General features: G+C 42.3%; 1 protein-coding gene across 2 annotated transcripts in view; it reads right to left on the reverse strand.

The window, feature by feature from the left end:
• MED23 (mediator complex subunit 23) overlaps positions 1-18813 on the reverse strand; it is a 71273-nt gene that overhangs the window by 50151 nt on the left and 2309 nt on the right. For both annotated transcript variants that reach the window (XM_070733528.1, XM_070733527.1), the window contains exons 2-10: positions 14739-14770; positions 14551-14638; positions 11872-11996; positions 11626-11737; positions 9634-9732; positions 8344-8445; positions 7070-7139; positions 2860-2972; positions 554-649 (exon numbers count right to left, since the gene is read on the reverse strand). In XM_070733528.1, coding sequence (XP_070589629.1) covers positions 554-649; positions 2860-2972; positions 7070-7139; positions 8344-8445; positions 9634-9732; positions 11626-11737; positions 11872-11996; positions 14551-14638; positions 14739-14770 — 837 coding nt within the window. The remainder of the gene's footprint in view (positions 1-553; positions 650-2859; positions 2973-7069; positions 7140-8343; positions 8446-9633; positions 9733-11625; positions 11738-11871; positions 11997-14550; positions 14639-14738; positions 14771-18813) is intronic.

Genomic DNA, 18813 nt, shown 5'->3' on the forward strand with positions numbered 1-18813 from the left:
GCAAAAAGAAAAAAGAAAAGAAAAGAAAGAAAGAAAAAAGCACAAAAATTTAAATAAAATAATATTAATTAACAGTAGACTTATTCATTACCAGCAAAGGTAATGAAAACATGCCAAGGCATTCAACAGACAAATTCTACCGACTCTTCATCTAAGCAATGCATCTATCACCACCATCTTTCAGTCAATCAATCAAACAGTCCATCAATATTAAAGGAGAAGATGTCTGCTGTAGAAAGAAATCTGTCCAGGGTATATTTGAGGCTGGCCTTATAGGGGGGAAAAAAGCAATGCCAAAAAAATATCCTTTTTTTAAAAAAAATAACAAAACCCAAAAAACTACATTTCAATTTAGAAGGTTTTTTTTAAAAGCAATATGTAAGTAAACAAGAAATAATTTTGCCCAATTAACCTAAGGCAGTAATAATATTGAAGGGGGAAAAATATGATCTGATCCTCAACTGTTTTGCTTAGTTAGCTACAGCAAAGAAAAAGAGAAAAGAAAAGTGCAGGTTCTATGCAAAGGAAAAGCCAATACAGCACAATACAGTACCTGCTTGTTTAGGCCTAGCATATTGCAGACCATATCTCGGGAATAGGGTTGCTCCAGCACATACCGCAACAAGGCAGTCTGAGGCTCAAACAGATCCTTGAAAACAAGAATAAAAGCAAACAAATCCCAACCTATTGGCACAAAATAAAAAAAAATTGAAAACTGAAATCAAATGCACCATCCACACAAAGCAGCGTTTGGCAACGTTGAGGGCAAACACACAGTACGATATTCCCAGACGGCCCCTGCACATCCTTCCAGTAAAACAAGACACACACGGTAAGCAAAGGTCATTTGGTCTTGTGATATTATCTGGGCATTCACGCAGTAAGAACTCACAAAACTTTCTGCAAGCAAACTGAAATTGCTGAGTGGGATGGATAGAAATGTTTACGTAAGACTTTAGATTATTATTATTTTTAATCCGCCTATCCTGTGAATTTATTTATTTATTGATTGATTTGATTTTTTTTTTTATGCCGCCCTTCTCCTTAGACTCAGGGTGGCTTACAACATGTTAGCAATAGCACTTTTTAACAGAGCCAGCATATTGCACCCACTATCCGGGTCCTTGTTTTACCCACCTAGGAAGGATGGAAGGCTGAATCAATCTTGAGCCGGTGATGAGATTTGAACCGCTGACCTGCAAATCTAGCAGTCAGCTTTAATGGCCTGCAGTACAGCACTCTACCCACTGCACCACCTCGGCTCATGAATGAGCGTGTGATACTGCCCAGACCTAAAAAGACTCCTAATATGTCCGATAGTCTCTTTTATCTCAAATGCTTTTTCTGCCAGAATCTTATTTGAGGCTTCATTGATTTAAGAGGAGTGATTTGGCAGCATCTGACAGACTCATCTATCTATTGAGAGGGAAATTAGACTTGTGCAAAGCATCTAAAAGGGAAGCTTTACAACACATTCCCCCTGTACTATTTTTTGAGTCATTAAAATGGTTTATGAGGTCTGCAGGACTCAAATGGCTGCTTTGGAAGATATTCCCAGTTGCCTCTAGGCACAGAGCCACTCTGCTTCAATGGCAGTTCCACTAGGGTGGGTTGTTTTTTGTTTTTTTTTTGGCAGTGTACAAATTACTGGGGAGAGTTTTTGAAACAGCTGCAGGGACTCATCTACTCAGCTGTTTTAAAAACCTGGGGGAGGGTGGGTGGGTAAAAAGCCCCCTAATTTTCATTGAAGCTAAACCTAGTAGACAAAAAGTTCCTATTTGCAACAATTTCACCATCTTTATGGCTTTATTTTCCAAGCATTTTATGTTGGAAAATTTAAGAGCAAAGAATCATAATCGAAAGGAAGGTGTAAATTTATCCCCAGAGCTTTAATCAGTATAAAAGCAGGACTCACTCAAGGTGCAGATGTAATTGGATGCAGCTATAACTTCTTATTAATAAAACAGAATGAAGAAAGTTTGTACGTTGTTTAGCTCTGGAATCCTATTAGCTCTGGAATCTGATGGAAATGCATCATTTCCTCATGAATAACCTTTCAGCAAGGTTTTCTTTTTTAAAGTAAACATCGTTGCTGCACTCTGTTTCTTGCAGATATTTTGCAATTTATATTTCTTTGATTTGGAATGATTGTTTTGTTACTTATTATAAGGTAACTAAAACTTGGGGGGGGGCATAGTTCAAATCAATCATAAATAACATTGGAAAAGGTACTGCATATAGAGTATGCATGCGTTATATTATGCTCAAGTCTGGTTCTGAATTTTTGGATTTTTGAGAAGACTCTTTTAAAAAATAGTTTGCTTTGCTTTGTAGGAAAAAAAAATTAAAGGAATCTCTGAGGCATCTTGCTGCTGTCAAAATATTTCCAGGGCTTACTTTAAGGCTAGTAAGATACTTTATTCTACTTTCCTGATAGGTATGTAGGTAAGAGAGAAAGAAAGAGAAAGGAAAAGGGGAAGGAATAGAAGGAGGAAAGAAGAAAGAAAGAAAGAAAGAGGGAGGGAGGAAGAGAGAAAGAGAAAAAGAAAAAAGAAAAAAGGAAGGAAAGAAAGAAAGAAAGAAAGAAAGACAGACAGAAAGAAAGAAAGAGAAAGAAAGAAAGAAAGAAAAAGAAAGAAAGAAAGAAAGTTTTTCCTGGATTTGTGCAATGCTTGAAATATTTTCCAAAGAGTTAAAAAAAAAACCCCAACCCTTCCACATACACACCTGTTTAATGTTTTCTACAAGCATTCAATTAATAAGCTAATTCTCAATTTTCACTAATTTTTTTGAGTAGGATTACTATGCTTTATTTTTATTATATTTCAAAGCATTCACCAAGGTCACATGCACATATACCTTATCATACGGCAAAAGGCCTTTCAGTGGAAACCGAAGTGTTGTCGGGTCCAGCTTCCATGAATTGCAAATAGCACCAGAGTTGTTCACTACAGGAAGAAGACTACATCGTCCTGGATACCAGAGAGAAAAATCACAAAGTATATCATTCCCTAAATGTAATGATTACCATAATTGGATTGTTACTTAGCTTTTAAAAAAATATAAACATGCAAAACTTTCTACAGATGGCTACAAATTACATTTTATAAGTATTTTAAAACTGCAATGTTTCCATTTTCAGATATTTTATATAATCAAGTTATCGTGAACTATATGAATAGCAAATTTCAACTTTTCTGTTATTATTCTTTACTGTTATTAAATACAATATAAAATCATATGTTAATTTTTAGCTGGCATTGACCTTCATAAACATCCCCAGAATTTGCAAGCATTGCGGTCATTAGTAATGGAAATATTATCAATATGAAGATTATATAATACATTTATATACACTGCTCAAAAAAATAAAGGGAACACTCAGAGAACACATCCTAGATCTGAATGAATGAAATATTCTCATTGAATACTTTGTTCTGTACAAAGTTTAATGTGCTGACAATATGTGAAATTGATTGTCAATCAGTGTTGCTTCCTATGTGGACAGTTTGATTTCAGAGAAATTTGATTTACTTGGAGTTATATTGTGTTGTTTAAGTGTTCCCTCTATTTTTTTGAGCAGTATGTTTGCCTATCTTATATTAAATTTTGTGAGCTCCCAGTCGAGATTTTTGGTACTGCATCCGGTGTGCTGATAACCACTGGGACTATGATAAACTGATGGCCCGTTTATGCCACAATCTTTCAATTTTCAATTTTCAGTTCTTGATATTTTGTGAGCTTCTCCAATTCTTTGTTGACTTTTCTACTATCCACTGGTATCGCTGCATCATAATTTCTTCTTTTCAACTACAGTTAAAGCTGCTATGTTATGTGTCAAGACTTTAATCAGCTTGCATTTGAAAATCCCACAATATTTTAATCTGCTCATTTGCTACCACTTTTTCAATTTAATGTTTTTCAGTTTTTCATTATTGGCACATGGTAAGTTTTCTGTACATGTTCCAATGAGATATTTTGCAACTATGCTATGTTATTGTTTATTAAAAATTACTAAGTAATTTACAGAGTCAGCACATAGCCCCTCAAAATCTGGCTCCTCATTTTACCCACCTCGGAAGGATGAGTTAACCTTGAGCTGGTCAGGATCGAATTTCTGGCAGTGGGAATGCACAGTTAGCCTGGGAAGAGTTTGATCTAGTGACACCTGATGAAGTGGACAAGGCCATTGGAGCTGTGAGTTCCGCCACCTGCTTACTGGATCCGTGTCCCTCCTGGCTGGTCTCGGCCAGCAGGGAGGTGACACGGAGCTGGGTCCAGGAGATTGTGAACACTTCTTTGGGGAGGGGGTCCATTCCGGATCCCTACAAGGAGGCACTTTTGCGCCCCCTCCTCAAGAAGCCTTCCCTGGACCCAGCTATTCTTAACAACTATTGCCCAGTCTCCAACCTTTTTTTTATGAGGAAGGTTGTTGAGAAGATGGTGGCGCTCCAGTTCCAGCGGTCCTTGGAAGAAGCCTATTATCTAGGCCCTCATCAGTCAGGATTCAGGCCCAGCTACAGCACGGAAACTGCTTTGGTCGCATTGCAGAAAAAACAATTGCTGCCAATCTGCCTTCCATTGAGGACCTGTATACTGCATGAGTCAAAAAGAGGGCGGGTAAAATATTTACTGACCCCTCACATCCTGGACAAATTGTTTCAACTCCTACCCTCAAAACGTCGCTACAGAGCACTGCACACCAAGGCAACTAGACACAAGAACAGTTTTCCCCCGAACGCCATCACTCTACTAAACAAATAATTCCCTCAACACTGTCAGACTTTCTACTAAATCTGCACTTCTATTCTACTAGTTTTTCTCATCATTCCTATCACCCATTTCCTCCCATGTTGACTGTATGACTGTAACTTGTTGCGTATATCCTAAGATTTTTATTAATATTGCTTCTTCATTGCTTATTTGACCCCTATGACAATCATTAAGTGTTGTACCACATGATTCTTGACAAATGTATATTTATTTTATGTACGTTGAGAGCATATGCACCAAGACAAATTCCTTGTGTGTCCAATCACACTTGGCCAATAAAAATTCTATTCTATTCTATTCTATTGATGGATGATCTCTGGCGGGCCCGGGACAGGGGTTTATCCTCTGTCCTGGTGCTTCTTGACGTCTCAGCGGCTTTCGATACCATCGACCATGGTATCCTTCTGCGCTGGATGGAGGGATTGAGAGTGGGAGGCACTGTTCTCCAGTGGTTCTCCTCCTACCTCTTCGGTCAGTCGCAGTCGGTGTTAGTGGGGGGTCAGAGGTCGACCTCTAGGCTTCTCCCTTGTGGGGTGCATCAGGGGTCGGTTCTCACCCCCCTGCTATTTAATATCTACATGAAACTGCTGGGCAAGATCATCCAAGGGCATGGGGTGAGGAATCATCAGTACGCGGATGATATCCAGTTGTACATCTCCACCCCATGTCCAGTCAACGAAGCAGTGGATGTGATGTGCCGGTGCCTGGAGGCTGTTGGGGTCTGGATGGGTGTCAACAGACTCAAACTCAACCCTGATAAGACGGAGTGGCTGTGGGTTTTTCCTCCCAGGGACAATTCCATCTGTCCATCCATCACCCTGGGAGGGGGGCAACTTGAGCATTCTCGATCCACAGCTCACATTAGAGAAACATCTTTCAGCTGTGGCGAGGGGGGCATTTGCCCAGGTTCGTCTGGTGCACCAGTTGCGGCCCTATTTGGACTGGGAGTCACTGCTCACAGTCACTCATGCCATCATCACCTCGAGGCTCGACTACTGTAACGCTCTCTACATGGGGCTACCTTTGAAAAGTGTTCAGAAATTTCAGATCGTGCAGAATACAGCTGCGAGAGCAATCATGGGCTTCCCTAAGTATGCCCATGTTACACCAACACTCTGCAGTCTGCATTGGTTGCTGATCAGTTTCCGGTCACAATTCAAAGTTATGACCTATAAAGCCCTTCATGGCATCGGACCAGAATATCTCCGGGACCGCCTTCTGCCGCACGAATCCCAGCGACCAGTTAGGTCCCACAGAGTTGGCCTTCTCCGGGTCCCGTCAACTAAACAATGTCGTCTGGCGGGACCCAGGGAAGAGCCTTCTCTGTGGTGGCCCTGACCCTCTGGAACCAGCTCCCCCGAGAGATCAGAATTGCCCCCATCCTCCTCGCCTTTCGTAAGCTTCTTAAAACCCATCTCTGTCGTCTGGCATGGGGGACTTGAGATATTTCCCCCCAGCCCTATACAATTTATGCATGGTATATTTGTGTGTATGTTTGGCTTTTAATAAGGGTTTTTAGTTATTTTAAATATTAGATTTGTCATATGCTGTTTTATTATTGTTGTTAGCCGCCCCGAGTCTACGGAGAGGGGCGGCATACAAATCAAATCAAATCAAATCAAATCAAATATATAAATGTAGGTTCCACTACATGACAACCTTCACAGCTGATGTAAGTTCATCTTGATCTTACTGGCTTGGCAGAAATAACAATGAATAGAATCTTACAGATAGCTAGCACCTAAGCTATGATACACCAAGGGCCAGTCATTCTTGTTCTGGGGATAATATGCAAGGAAATCCTGAGCCATGGTGGCACAATGGTCAGAGTGTAGTACTGCGGGCTACTTCTGCTGACTGCCAGATGCCAGCAGTTTGAATCTCACCAGCTCAAGGTTGACTCAGCTTTCCATCTTTCCAAGATCAGTAAAATGAGGAGCCAGATTGTTGGGGGCAATAGGCTGATTCTGTAAATCGCTTAGAAAGGACTGTAAAAGACTGTGAAGCTGTATATAAGTCTAAATGCTATTGCTATATGAAGTACTTTAAGCTCTCAAAAGAAAGTGGATAACGTAGAAATGCAATAAATTAATCCTTGCAAACTTATCATGCCATGTTTAGACTGATGACCAAATCAGTAGCCTGTTTTGTTTGATACCAAGTGCTAAATTAGAGCTTAGGAGCCAGTGGTAACTATAGATAATAGACATACCAAATGCCTTCAAGCTTCACAGACTAGAGAGTTAAACTTTCTGTTTCTACAAGTACAATTGCTACATATATGGTAAATGCTTACCACAGATGGAATTTATTCTTGCTGTAGGCCTGAAGGAATCCACAAAATCCGATACAAGGTTACCCAACAACTAAAAAAACATACAAAACAGGAAAACATGATTTAAACACTAGTTACAAATTACATACCCCAAATCCAGAAATCACAACTTGAAAGTACCATGAAAACAGCAATGCTGAGAAACTTTGTGTGCTCTTATGTATCTCATTACACAAAGAAATGTCTAACAATTTTACACATTCTGCATGCGATATAAGAGTTACAAATGATACAAAAGGTGCAAATGATATAATTTGCATAATGCCTTATTTTTTAGGGGTTTTAAATTTTGTGTGTGTCTGTGTGTGTGTGCGCGTGCGCGTGCCTTCAAATCAGTGTTGACTGCTGGCGACTAACTGGATGAGCCCGTGCAGTATTTTTGGCCAGATTTTTGAGAAATTTGCCATTGTCTGCTTCCTGGAGTTAAGAGAGACTTTGGGTTGATGGGTCGATGGGTCTCTGTCTGTCTATCTGTCTGTCTGCCTATCTATCTATCTAATCTGTTCAACATTCATCTACTATCTATTGTACTTTCTATTGTACAGACTGTCACCAAGATAAAGGAGACTTTGCTGATGAATGTGCCCTGAATGCTGGATCAGAGCAGAAAATGCCAGCCAGTGTGGATAATTTTGCAACAGCGTGCAACAACTTCGGTCTCCTTATCAATAGAGACCGAAGTGATGCATCAGCCAGCTCTGAAAGCCAAATACCAAGAGCCCACCACCACAGTAAAGGGACAAAACCTACAAGCAGTGGGCCACTTTACATACCTTGGCAGCACCCTCTCTCGTGCAGTGACAATTGACATTGAGATCAACTGCGGAATTGCCCAGGCAAGCTTTGCATTTGGCAGACTAACGACCAACATGTGGAACCCAACATGGGATAAGCCTTGCTACAAAGCTCAAAGTCTACCGAACAGTAGTGCTAATGCCTTGTAATATGCCAATGAGACATGGACCACTTCCACATGACCTGCCTCCGTGGAATCCTGAGGATCCAGTGGCAAGATAAGATGCCTGACAATGAGGTCCTCTCCAGAGCAGGCCTGCCATCAATTCCCACCCTCCTGATGAGAGCTCAGACACACTGAGCAAGCCATGTTGCTAGGATGCCAGACCATTGCATCACTAAACAGCTCCTCTATGGTGAGCTGTCTAAAGGAAAGCATTGTACTTTACTTCCTAAGATCCAAAATTGGATTTTTAATTTTTTTTAACATTAAATCTTACCCAGTGAGGAAGTTTTCCTTCAGGATACAACTTTCGGATTTCTGTGACGGCAAAGTAAGCAGGTAATAAGCATGCATTCCTTTCCAAAATATATGCAACAACCTAAGGGGAAAACAACAACAAACCGGAAAAGAGTTTATTTATATATATCTAAATATATATAAGTAAAAGGAAGACTACTATATAGCTATTTCAAGTTTATTTGCTCTTGTCAGGCAGTCATACACTTACTGAGATTTGAACCTGGGCCTCTGCCTTGTAAGGCAGCGGTCTCAGCTTCTAGGCTACAGGCGCACCTCCTTATCAACTTGTACCAGGGAAGGGTTATGTGTGATTTTTTGTTGAGTCACCCTGGTATATGGGAGGAGCATACAGCTTCCTTTTTGCCTCTCAGCCCCATAGTAGTCTCTATAGTAGTCTCCCTTTTCATTATCAGCAAAAATATGTTACACTTATAGATTATAGTTGTTGGCTATAAAAAGTTTATCTGCCTTGGAATATAGGCCCTAGTGGGGCCGAGAGGCAAAACAGAAGTTGTATGCTCCTCCTCCCATATGGTAGGGTGACTTGACAACAAATCACACACACAAACATACACATATAAACACACACACACACTCAACATTTGAAATGGTGCAATGTAAAATCCTGTATAGGATTTTCCTGCTGGAATTAAATAAATATATATTCAGTTTTTAAAATATGCTCAAAATATGCTGGGCCCGTTTCAATTATTTAAATTAAAATTTGGTTTAGTTAAATTGTGCATGTTTCCATCAAAAAATATTGTACAAATGCAATGAAAACATTAAACATTTGCAAGAAGACTGGTGAATAATGAACGGTCTTTTGTTTTGTTTTAGGACATAATAAGAAAGCAAAGCAAAGCAAACTAAATTTAAATAATACAACCCATATATTTTTAACATTTATTTATTCATTCATTCATTCATTCATTTATTGGATTTGTATGCCGCCCCTCTCCGTAGACTCGGGGCGGCTAACAACAGTGATAAAAAACAGCGTGTAACAAGCTAGTTTGTAATTAGCTCGCTTTAAATAAATAATTGCTTATACTGTGTACCTCAAGGAAGCAATAGCAATCAAAGAGTGCTATTACTAGCTCTAAGCAAATAGTATATAGTCTGCAAATTATAGCAGAATTAGCAGAAGAGTTTCAAAATGCTTTTCAGTTCTCTCTCTATTTGAAAAAGTTACATAATTGCTGAACTGTTCCACTAGAAGACAGCAAGCAACTCAGATCTAGTTTTCTCCATTTAATATGCTTACCTCCCTTGCTGCTAATAGTTGCTGCACAACAGCAGAACTCACAGTGTTAGGAATAGTTAGGATTTTCTCCAGGATAGCCTTCAAAAGGTCTCGTACACCCTGTAACATACAGATCAAATTCCAAAGGAAAATTATATCAAAATTCATTTTTTAATTTTGTAGAAATAAATTAAACCTGTAACGTAATATTAAATTATACAAAACATGTTATGTCTGTCATTCTATTGTATCTAGAGGACAATACATAAGCTTTTTCATTCAAATAATGCTTCCTAGTCTGCCATTTCTTTAAAAAAAATCACACAAACCCACACACAAACTATCTGCATAGGTTCTTCAGGTGAATTAATGTTTTTCAGCTTTTTAGTTAGAAATTGCTTCTCTGATGTAATTTAAAAGAACTATGTGTGGAAACAAATCAATAAGCAGTGATCTTCTTCTTCTTTCCTGATTGCTTATTTGAACCCTATGGCAATCACTAATTGTTGTACCTCTTGATTCTTGACAAATGTATATTTTCTTTTATGTACACTGAGATCATATCCACCAAGACAATTCCCTGTGTGTCCAATCACACTTGGCCAATAAAGAATTCTATTCTATTCTATTCTATTCTATTTATTCTATTCTATTCTTGATGGTGTGAAATCAAGGCAGATGACACTTTACTTCCTGTATTTGATATATCCATTCATCTCTAATGACTGTGCCATGACCCTGGCCCAAGACTATAAAAATCCTTCTTTTATATCTGGGTCCTACAAATCAATGCCTGAGCAAGATGAGCACACCTTTTCAGGACTTGTCACATTTTTCAACTTTCAAATGCCAAACATTAGGTGGCTCAAATGTTATAACATGCCTTGGGAATTGCAAAGGTACTTTGGTTACTTTAATGTAATTTAGATGTGCTTGGTTTGTTTCACCTTATACAAGCACATAATAAGGAGTAAAAGAAGTAGACAAAAAAGACAATGGATGTGCCAGCCCATTTGAAATTTATTTATTTATTTATTTATTAAATTTATATGGTTTATATAAATTGATGAATATATGGGTTTATTGGGTTTAAGTTTATTAGATTTATAGGCCGTCCTTCTTGCAGACTCAGGGCGAGTAATAAACCTTTATGACTAGAAATACTTGTACTGTTCACTCATTGTAACATCAGTAACATAGAATCACTAGTACAGGTAATTAATGTTTCTCCAATTCTACAATTGATTTCATTACAGACTGCTATATTTCGTAAATCATTATAATCTATGTTAAAGTGAATTTAAACTATAGTTCTATCTCCTACCTTTCTGACAGACATTTAATTTTATATATTATTTATTTATTTAATTATTGGATTTGTATGCCGCCCCTCTCCATAGACTCGGTGCGGCTAACAACATTGATAAAAAACAGCACGTAACAATCCAATAGTAAACAACTAAAAAAACCCTTATTATAAAACCAAACATACATACAAACATACCATGCGTACATTGTAAGGCCTAGGGTGAAAGAATATCTCAGTTCCCCCATGCCTGATGGCAGAGGTGGGTTTTAAGAAGCTTACAAAAGGCAAGGAGGGTGGGGGCAATTCTAATCTCTAGGGGGGAGTTGGTTCCAAAGGGGCGGGGCAGCCACAGAGAAGGCTCTTCCCCTGGGTCCCGCCAAACGACATTGTTTAGTTGACAGGACCGGAAGAAGGCCCACTCTGTGGGACCTAACTGGTCGCTGGGATTCATGCAGCAGAAGGCGGTCCCTGAGATAATCTGGTCCGGTGCCATGAAGGGCTTTATATATTGTACATACTTAACATCATATGGGGTTGGATATAGTTTATTGCTTTTTTTAGTGCTATATGCTGCCCAGAGTCATACAGAGTCAGCCTTATAAATCTTAAAAACAAATATATTCATTTGAGTAAACAGTTAGCTAAAAATACAAAGAAGCTATTAATGCTGTATTATAAAACTTGGATATATGTAGAGTTATTACCTTGTAGTCTACACCACCAATTATTTTTTGAACAAGTTTAAATGTCAGAGACCAAAGCTGTGTCCTTTCCCATTCTAGATTATCAGAATTCAGCAGAGATTCACAAACCAGTCTAGGAAAATTAAAGTGAAAAAACACAATGAGTGATATCCTTTCTGTATGTATATCTGATGTATTATTACTATCTTTAAGCAACTGATCACCTGTAATAACTTCTCTATTGCAGTTTATCTGAAAGGAACATACCTGGGTGGCAGTAACCCAGTCTCCACAGCCATTGCTAAGCAATCATATAGAAAGGAAATTCTTTTAGGACTATGTTGACTATGTATGAACCTTACAATCCATTGAACGCACTGTTCATGAGATTCCTGTAAGATTAAAAAAATGACTTCAATGACTTCACAATTTGTTAAAAACCATTAAAAATTAACATTGATTAAAAATCTTCCCACAAGCCGTTGCAATCTCAGTGCAATTTCAATTGACAACTGAAAGTTTTGGGTTATATCATTCTTATTTTGATAAAACTTTAAGCTATAATAATTTAAGGACTTATAAACCCCTCAAAAAGAAGCTGGAAACAGAAAGGGACAGTTCTTTTAGAAAAAAAATGGCAATATCCTATTCATAAGCTGCTCAGCAAGAATTAGAAACTCTGTCAGAGAATTTACAGATATCATATACAGTGGTCCCTCGAGTTTCGCGATCTCGATCTTCGCTAAACTCTATATCGCGAGTTTTCAACCCGGAAGTAAACTCCACCATCTGCGCATGCGTGCCCTTCCACGCATGCGTAGATGGTGGAGTTTCCCCCGCCGGGCAGAGGCTTCCCTGGGTCTTCCCCCTCTTGCCCCGGTAAGGCGCGAGCAACGGCGTGGGCGGGTGGGCGGCACACGCGCAGGGAAACCCCAGGGCCGCTTCTCAGCTGAGAAGCGGCCCCAGCAACAGCGCGGGGGGGGCGGGCGGCGCGCGCTGCGCGCGCGGGGGAAACCCCAGGGCTGCTTCTCAGCTGAGAAGCGGCCCCAGCAACAGCGCGGGGGGGGCGGGCGGCGCGCGCGCGCGCGGGGAAACCCCAGGGCTGCTTCTCAGCTGAGAAGCGGCCCCAGCAACAGCGTGGGGGGGGCGGGCGGCGCGCGCGCGTGCGGGGAAAACCCCAGGGCCGCTTCTCAGCTGAGAAGCGGCCCCAGCAACAGCGCGGGGGGGGCGGGCGGCGCGCGCGCGCGCGCGGGGAAACCCCAGGGCTGCTTCTCAGCTGAGAAGCGGCCCCAGCAACAGCGCGGGGGGGCGGGCGGCAGCGCGCGCGCGCGCGGGGAAACCCCAGGGCTGCTTCTCAGCTGAGAAGCGGCCCCCAGCAACAGCGCGGGGGGGCGAGCGGCGCGCGCGCGCGCGGGGAAACCCCAGGGCTGCTTCTCAGCTGAGAAGCGGGCCCCAGCAACAGCGTGGGGGGGCGGGGCGGCGCGCGCAGTGCGCGGGGAAACCCCAGGGCCGCTTCTCAGCTGAGAAGCGGCCCCAGCAACAGCGCGGGGGGGCGGGCGGCGAGCGCGCGCGCGCGCGGGGAAACCCCAGGGCTGCTTCTCAGCTGAGAAGCGGCCCCAGCAACAGCGCGGGGGGGCGGGCGGCGCGCGCGCGCGCGGGGAAACCCCAGGGCTGCTTCTCAGCTGAGAAGCGGCCCCAGCAACAGCGCGGGGGGGGCGGGCGGCGCGCGCGCGCGCGCGGGGAAACCCCAGGGCTGCTTCTCAGCTGAGAAGCGGCCCCAGCAACAGCGTGGGGGGGGCGGGCGGCGCGCGCGTGCGCGGGGAAACCCCAGGGCCGCTTCTCAGCTGAGAAGCGGCCCCAGCAACAGCGCGGGGGGGGCGGGCGGCGCGTACGCGCGTGGGGAAACCCCAGGGCCGCTTCTCAGCTGAGAAGCGGCCCCAGCAACAGCGCGGGGGGGGGGGGCGGGCGGCACGCGCGCGGACAAGCAGCAGCAGCGAGGCGGCGGGGGAAACCCAATCTTCGGCTCCTCGCTGCTGCGGTGGAAATAAAAATACCATCTGCGCATGCGCAGATGGTGTTTTTACTTCCGCACCGCTACTTCGCGACAAATCGATCATCGCGAGGGGTCCTGGAACGGAACCCTCGCGATGATCGAGGGACCACTGTACAGTGATACCTCATCTTACAAAGGCCTCATCATACAAACTTTTCAAGATACAAACCCGGGGTTTAATATTTTTTTGCCTCTTCTTACAAACTATTTTCACCTTACAAACCCACCGCCGCCACTGGGATGCCCCGCCTCCGGACTTCCATTGCCAGCGAAGCACCTGTTTTTTGCACTGCTGGGATTCCTCTGAGGCTCCCTCCATGGGAAACCCCACCTCTGGACTTCCGTGTTTTTGTGATGCTGCAGGGAAATCCCAGCAGGGGAGCCTCAGTGAAATCACAGCATCGCAAAAACACAGAGGTGCGGAGGTGGGGTTTCAAGGACATCGGTGTTTTTGCAATGCTGCAATTCCACTGATGCTCCCTTCGCTGGGAAACCCCACCTCTGGACTGCCAGCAAAGCGCTGGCGATGCTGGGATTCCCCTGCAGCATTGCAAAAACACAGAAGTCCGGAGGTGGGGTTTCCCATGAAGGGGAGCCCCAGGGAATCCCAGCAGTGCAAAAACGGGTGCTTTGGCTGGCAAAGGGGGTGAATTTTGGACTTGCACGCATTAATCACTTTTCCATTGATTCCTATGGGAAACATTGCTTTGTCTTACAAACTTTTCACCTTAAGAACCTCGTCCCGGAACCAATTAAGTTTGTAATACAAGGTATCACTGTATAGGCAAGATATTGATAAGAAAATATTAGGTTTATAAAAACCATCAATGTTTGAAATAACTGGAGAAATTGGAATTGGATATAATTAAAAAAACAGCAAATAAAATACTCACCTGGGAAAGATTACTCCAGAAGTGTCGAAAGGCACTCAAACAGCTGATTAATTTAGTTCGCTCATCTTCTGGGGTATCCATAAACATACTAATACAAGCAAAACCAAGTTATTTATAAAGCATTTCATCACTAGTTACTACAACAGAATCTCTATAATTATACTAGAAAATGGTTATATTGCACTTACCCAGGAAAAGCTTCTTCTATGACTTCTGTTTTCTATAAAACAATTTAAAACATTGTATCATTCTAAGAACCATTTAGCTTTTATCCTATGCCACCTATATGCCACGTTTAAAACAAAATGACCCAGAACAGGAAGATACATTCGCAAGTAAAAACCTATGTATTGATACTGTTGTGGTTACCTCTGGCCCAGCTCCTGCCCCAAGGACTGTGGATGTGGGGGAGACAACCACATGCTGCAGGCTTGTTTTGCCCCCAGTTGAATCTGCTGATGAGGGCTCCTCTGACCAAGAAGACATGAGTGGCAGGGAGGAGGAGAGTGTGGCACACAGCTCAGGAGATAAATTATCTAGCTCCTCCTTGGAATCAGAACAAGAGTTAATGATACAGCCACGCATGCGGAGAGCGATGCATAGGCAACAACAACTGAGAGATTATTATCAAAGAAAATGAGGCCACCTGTGGTTGGGTGGGGCTGTGGTAATTAGTGAGGCTGCTATAAATAGCAGCCTGTGGGTTTGGCCATTGTGGAGGATTATCTGATCGTTGTGTTTCGTGACTGCTTTACTGACTTTGACCTTTTGTGTGCTGGTTTCCCCCCGCTTTTAAATTAAACCAGGGCAAAGTGTTTCACTTTGTAAAAGAAGAAGGACTGTGAATTGCCTCACAGCTGCAAGCCACAGAACTGATAAGGGACTTGTACAAATTACCAGTTTGTTTGGAGACGAGTGCTCTTTGCTATACCAAAAGAGGGCTTGGTTTAAGTGAATTTTCATTATAAAGAACATTGTTTTGAATTTTCAAACGTGTGTGTCTGAAATTTGTACCTGTGAATTTTTGGGAGGAGTCTACCAGAGAGCCCGACAGAACAGATACCAGTTAACTAAAGGCAATTTTTCCCTCTATGTAGATAAACAAGTGAAAAAAGGTAAGTACAGAGCCAATAAACAAACAACCCCATTTCAAGTATCAACAAGTGGTCTAAACTTATAGTCAGAGAAAATAAAATATTTTGGGTAGGGAGGAGCAGTTGATAAAAATATTGATCAAATTCAAGATATTTTACTACACAAGAGAAATTGCTATTGTTTTGTGCCAGCATCTGTCAATAAAATATTATCCTACATACCTATTCTAGATACATACTGTCAGCAAGCCTGCTGCTTGCTGCTGTGGAGGTGGGGTGGGTGGGTGGGTCAGTGAAGAATCTTTCTGGGCTTTGCTTATCTCTCCAAGGTCGTTTCTTCTAGCTTTGGTATACAGTAGCCCCCTGGTTGCCTAGCTACAAGGGAGTTGGGCTCTACAGTTTACTTCAGTTTGCTATTTCTGCTGCGTTTTGCCTCAGATCTTGTCTGAAACTTTTGCTTTCGGTTCATTCCTAGTAAAAGTACTTTCCTCTGAATCTATGAAGCCAAAGATTTTTCTTTTCTGGAAATGAAATGGACAGAGGCAGCCCAGACACATACACTATACACATACACTCACTGCCAACCCACACTTAGTAAAAGACCTTGGAATACTAATATCGAATGACCTAAGTGCTAAAGCCCACTGCAACAATATCGCCAAAAAAGCTTCTAGAGTTGTTAACCTGATCCTACGCAGCTTCTGCTCAGGCAATCTCACACTACTTACAAGAGCCTACAAAACTTTTGCCAGACCCATCCTAGACTACTGCTCATCTGTCTGGAACCCATACCACATCTCAGACATCAACACCCTTGAAAATGTCCAAAGATATTTCACCAGAAGAGCCCTTCACTCCTCCACTCGAAACAGAATATCCTACGAAAATAGACTAACAATCCTGGGCCTAGAAAGCCTAGAACTATGGCGCCTAAAACACGATTTGAATATTGCCCACAAGATCATATGCTGCAACATCCTACTGGTCAATGACTACTTCAGCTTCAACCACAACAACACAAGAGCACGCAACAGATTCAAACTTAATACGAACCGCTCCAAACTTGACTGTAAAAAATATGATTTCAACAATCGAAAGCGTGGAACTCATTACTGGACTCAATTGTGTCAACCCCTAACCCCCAACATTTCTCCCTTAGACTCTCCACGATTGACCTCTCCAGGTTCCTAAGAGGCCAGTAAGGGACGTACATAAGTGCACTGGTGTGCCTTTTGTCCCCTGTCCAATTGTCTTTCCTTTCTCCCACTTATCATATATATTTTCTTTCTTTCATATATCCTCTCCTCTATGTTCACTTTTACCCTTATATATATTACTACATGTCTATTTTTCTTCCTATGTATTTGTGTATTGGACAAATGAATGAATGAATAAATAAATAAAACTATCTATACATCTATACAATGTATAGGAAATTCAAAGTCCATATCGGGGAGGCCTTTAAGAAAGCAAATGCAATCCCACCACTAACAAAATACCTACACGCACTTGCCCCACATCTCAAAAAGGAATGATATGGAACTGGAGGGATAAGAGATATAGCAATTCCCTTGTGAGGAAGAAAGCACAATGTTGGGAACTATTACATCTGCAAGAGTGATGAATGGCAGAAACAAGAGGTGTCTAAGTCAGTGTTTCCCAACCTTGGCAACTTGAAGATATCTGGACTTCAACTCCCAGAATTCCCCAGCCAGCATTCGCTGGCTGGGGAATTCTGGGAGTTGAAGTCCAAATATCTTCAAGTTGCCAAGGTTGGGAAACACTGAGCTAAGTGATGAACTGCACAAAGCAAAAAGGGTTTTCATCTCTCATAGTTTTAGAACCGGAAGATCCAGCCAAGCAAGGCGGTATCATCTTCACTTTGCCAACAATAGTTATGTCCATCAACTGAGACAGGTTTAATAGGACCCTAGCTAATCCAAGATGAATGAAAAAATGCAAAATAACTGAAGGTTACATGGAAGCCCTAAAACAAGCACCTTGCCTTCTCAGTGGAGAAGTAGCAATGGCTGTTCCAGAAGCAATTCTTCATTTTCCCCAGAGGCAGCTAATCTACGGGGGAGTCGGGGAAAAGGGAGGATTGCTACTACCGCCACTACCGGTGCGCTGCATGCGCAGCTTCGGTTGTGTTGCGTGCGTGTCTTCGCTGTGTTTTTGCTTCTGCGCAGGAAGCAAAAATATGCTGAAATCTTGTGAGAGGATGCGCATGCGAGATTTCGGTGAATTCTTGTTTCTGCACATGTGCAGAAGCAAAAAAAAGTATCACTGAAATGTCACGTGCTCACCTGCCCGCTCAAGAGATTTTGCTTCCGAACATGTGTGCGAAGCAAAAGATACAGTACAGTGGTACCTCGAGATACGAGTTTAATTCGTTCCGGACCTGGGCTCTTAAGTCGAGCAGCTCTTATCTCGAACGACTTTTCCCCATAGGAATTAATGTAAATAATTTTAATTGGTTCCAGCCCTCAAAAAACTCACAAAGTTAGTCTAAATTATGCAGAAAGACATGTTTTTAATGAAGAAATGTACATGTACATATAAATGAATAATGAAGTTTCTTTCACTTAACTTGTAAACTTTCTTAAACTTTTAAATTTACATATGTTCAACTTCTCTGCCACCCAATCCTGTAGGACAGAGGTCCCCAACCCTTTTTGCACCAGGTACCGGCTTTAAGCGATCAAGAGAGGAATGGGTGAATGAATGGACGGAGGGTGGGAAGGAAGGAAGGAAAGAGGGAAGGGACAGGAACAGAGGAAGGAAGCAAGGAAACTTATGAAAGGGGAGAGTAAGAGAGGAATGAGTGAAGGGAGGGAGGGAGGGAAGAAGGTGGGAAGGAGAAAGAAAAGAAGAAATAGAGGAAGGGAAGGTAAAAGAGAGAAAGAAAAAGAGCAAGAAAGAAAGCAAGAAAGAAAGAAAGAAAGAAAGAAAGAAAGAAAGGGGGAAGGGACAGGAACAGAGGAAGCAAGGAAACTTATGAAAGGGGAGAGTAAGAGAGGAATGAGTGAAGGGAGGGAGGGAAGAAGGTGGGAAGGAGAAAGAAAAGAAGAAATAGAGGAAGGGAAGGTAAAAGAGAGAAAGAAAAAGAGCAAGAAAGAAAGCTGCAAGCACCCCCCCGAGCCCCCCAGGCCGGCTGCAACCTTTTAAA

The sequence above is a fragment of the Erythrolamprus reginae genome, chromosome 1 (genome assembly GCF_031021105.1).
Source record: "Erythrolamprus reginae isolate rEryReg1 chromosome 1, rEryReg1.hap1, whole genome shotgun sequence".
Classification (NCBI taxonomy): Eukaryota; Metazoa; Chordata; class Lepidosauria; order Squamata; family Dipsadidae; genus Erythrolamprus; species Erythrolamprus reginae.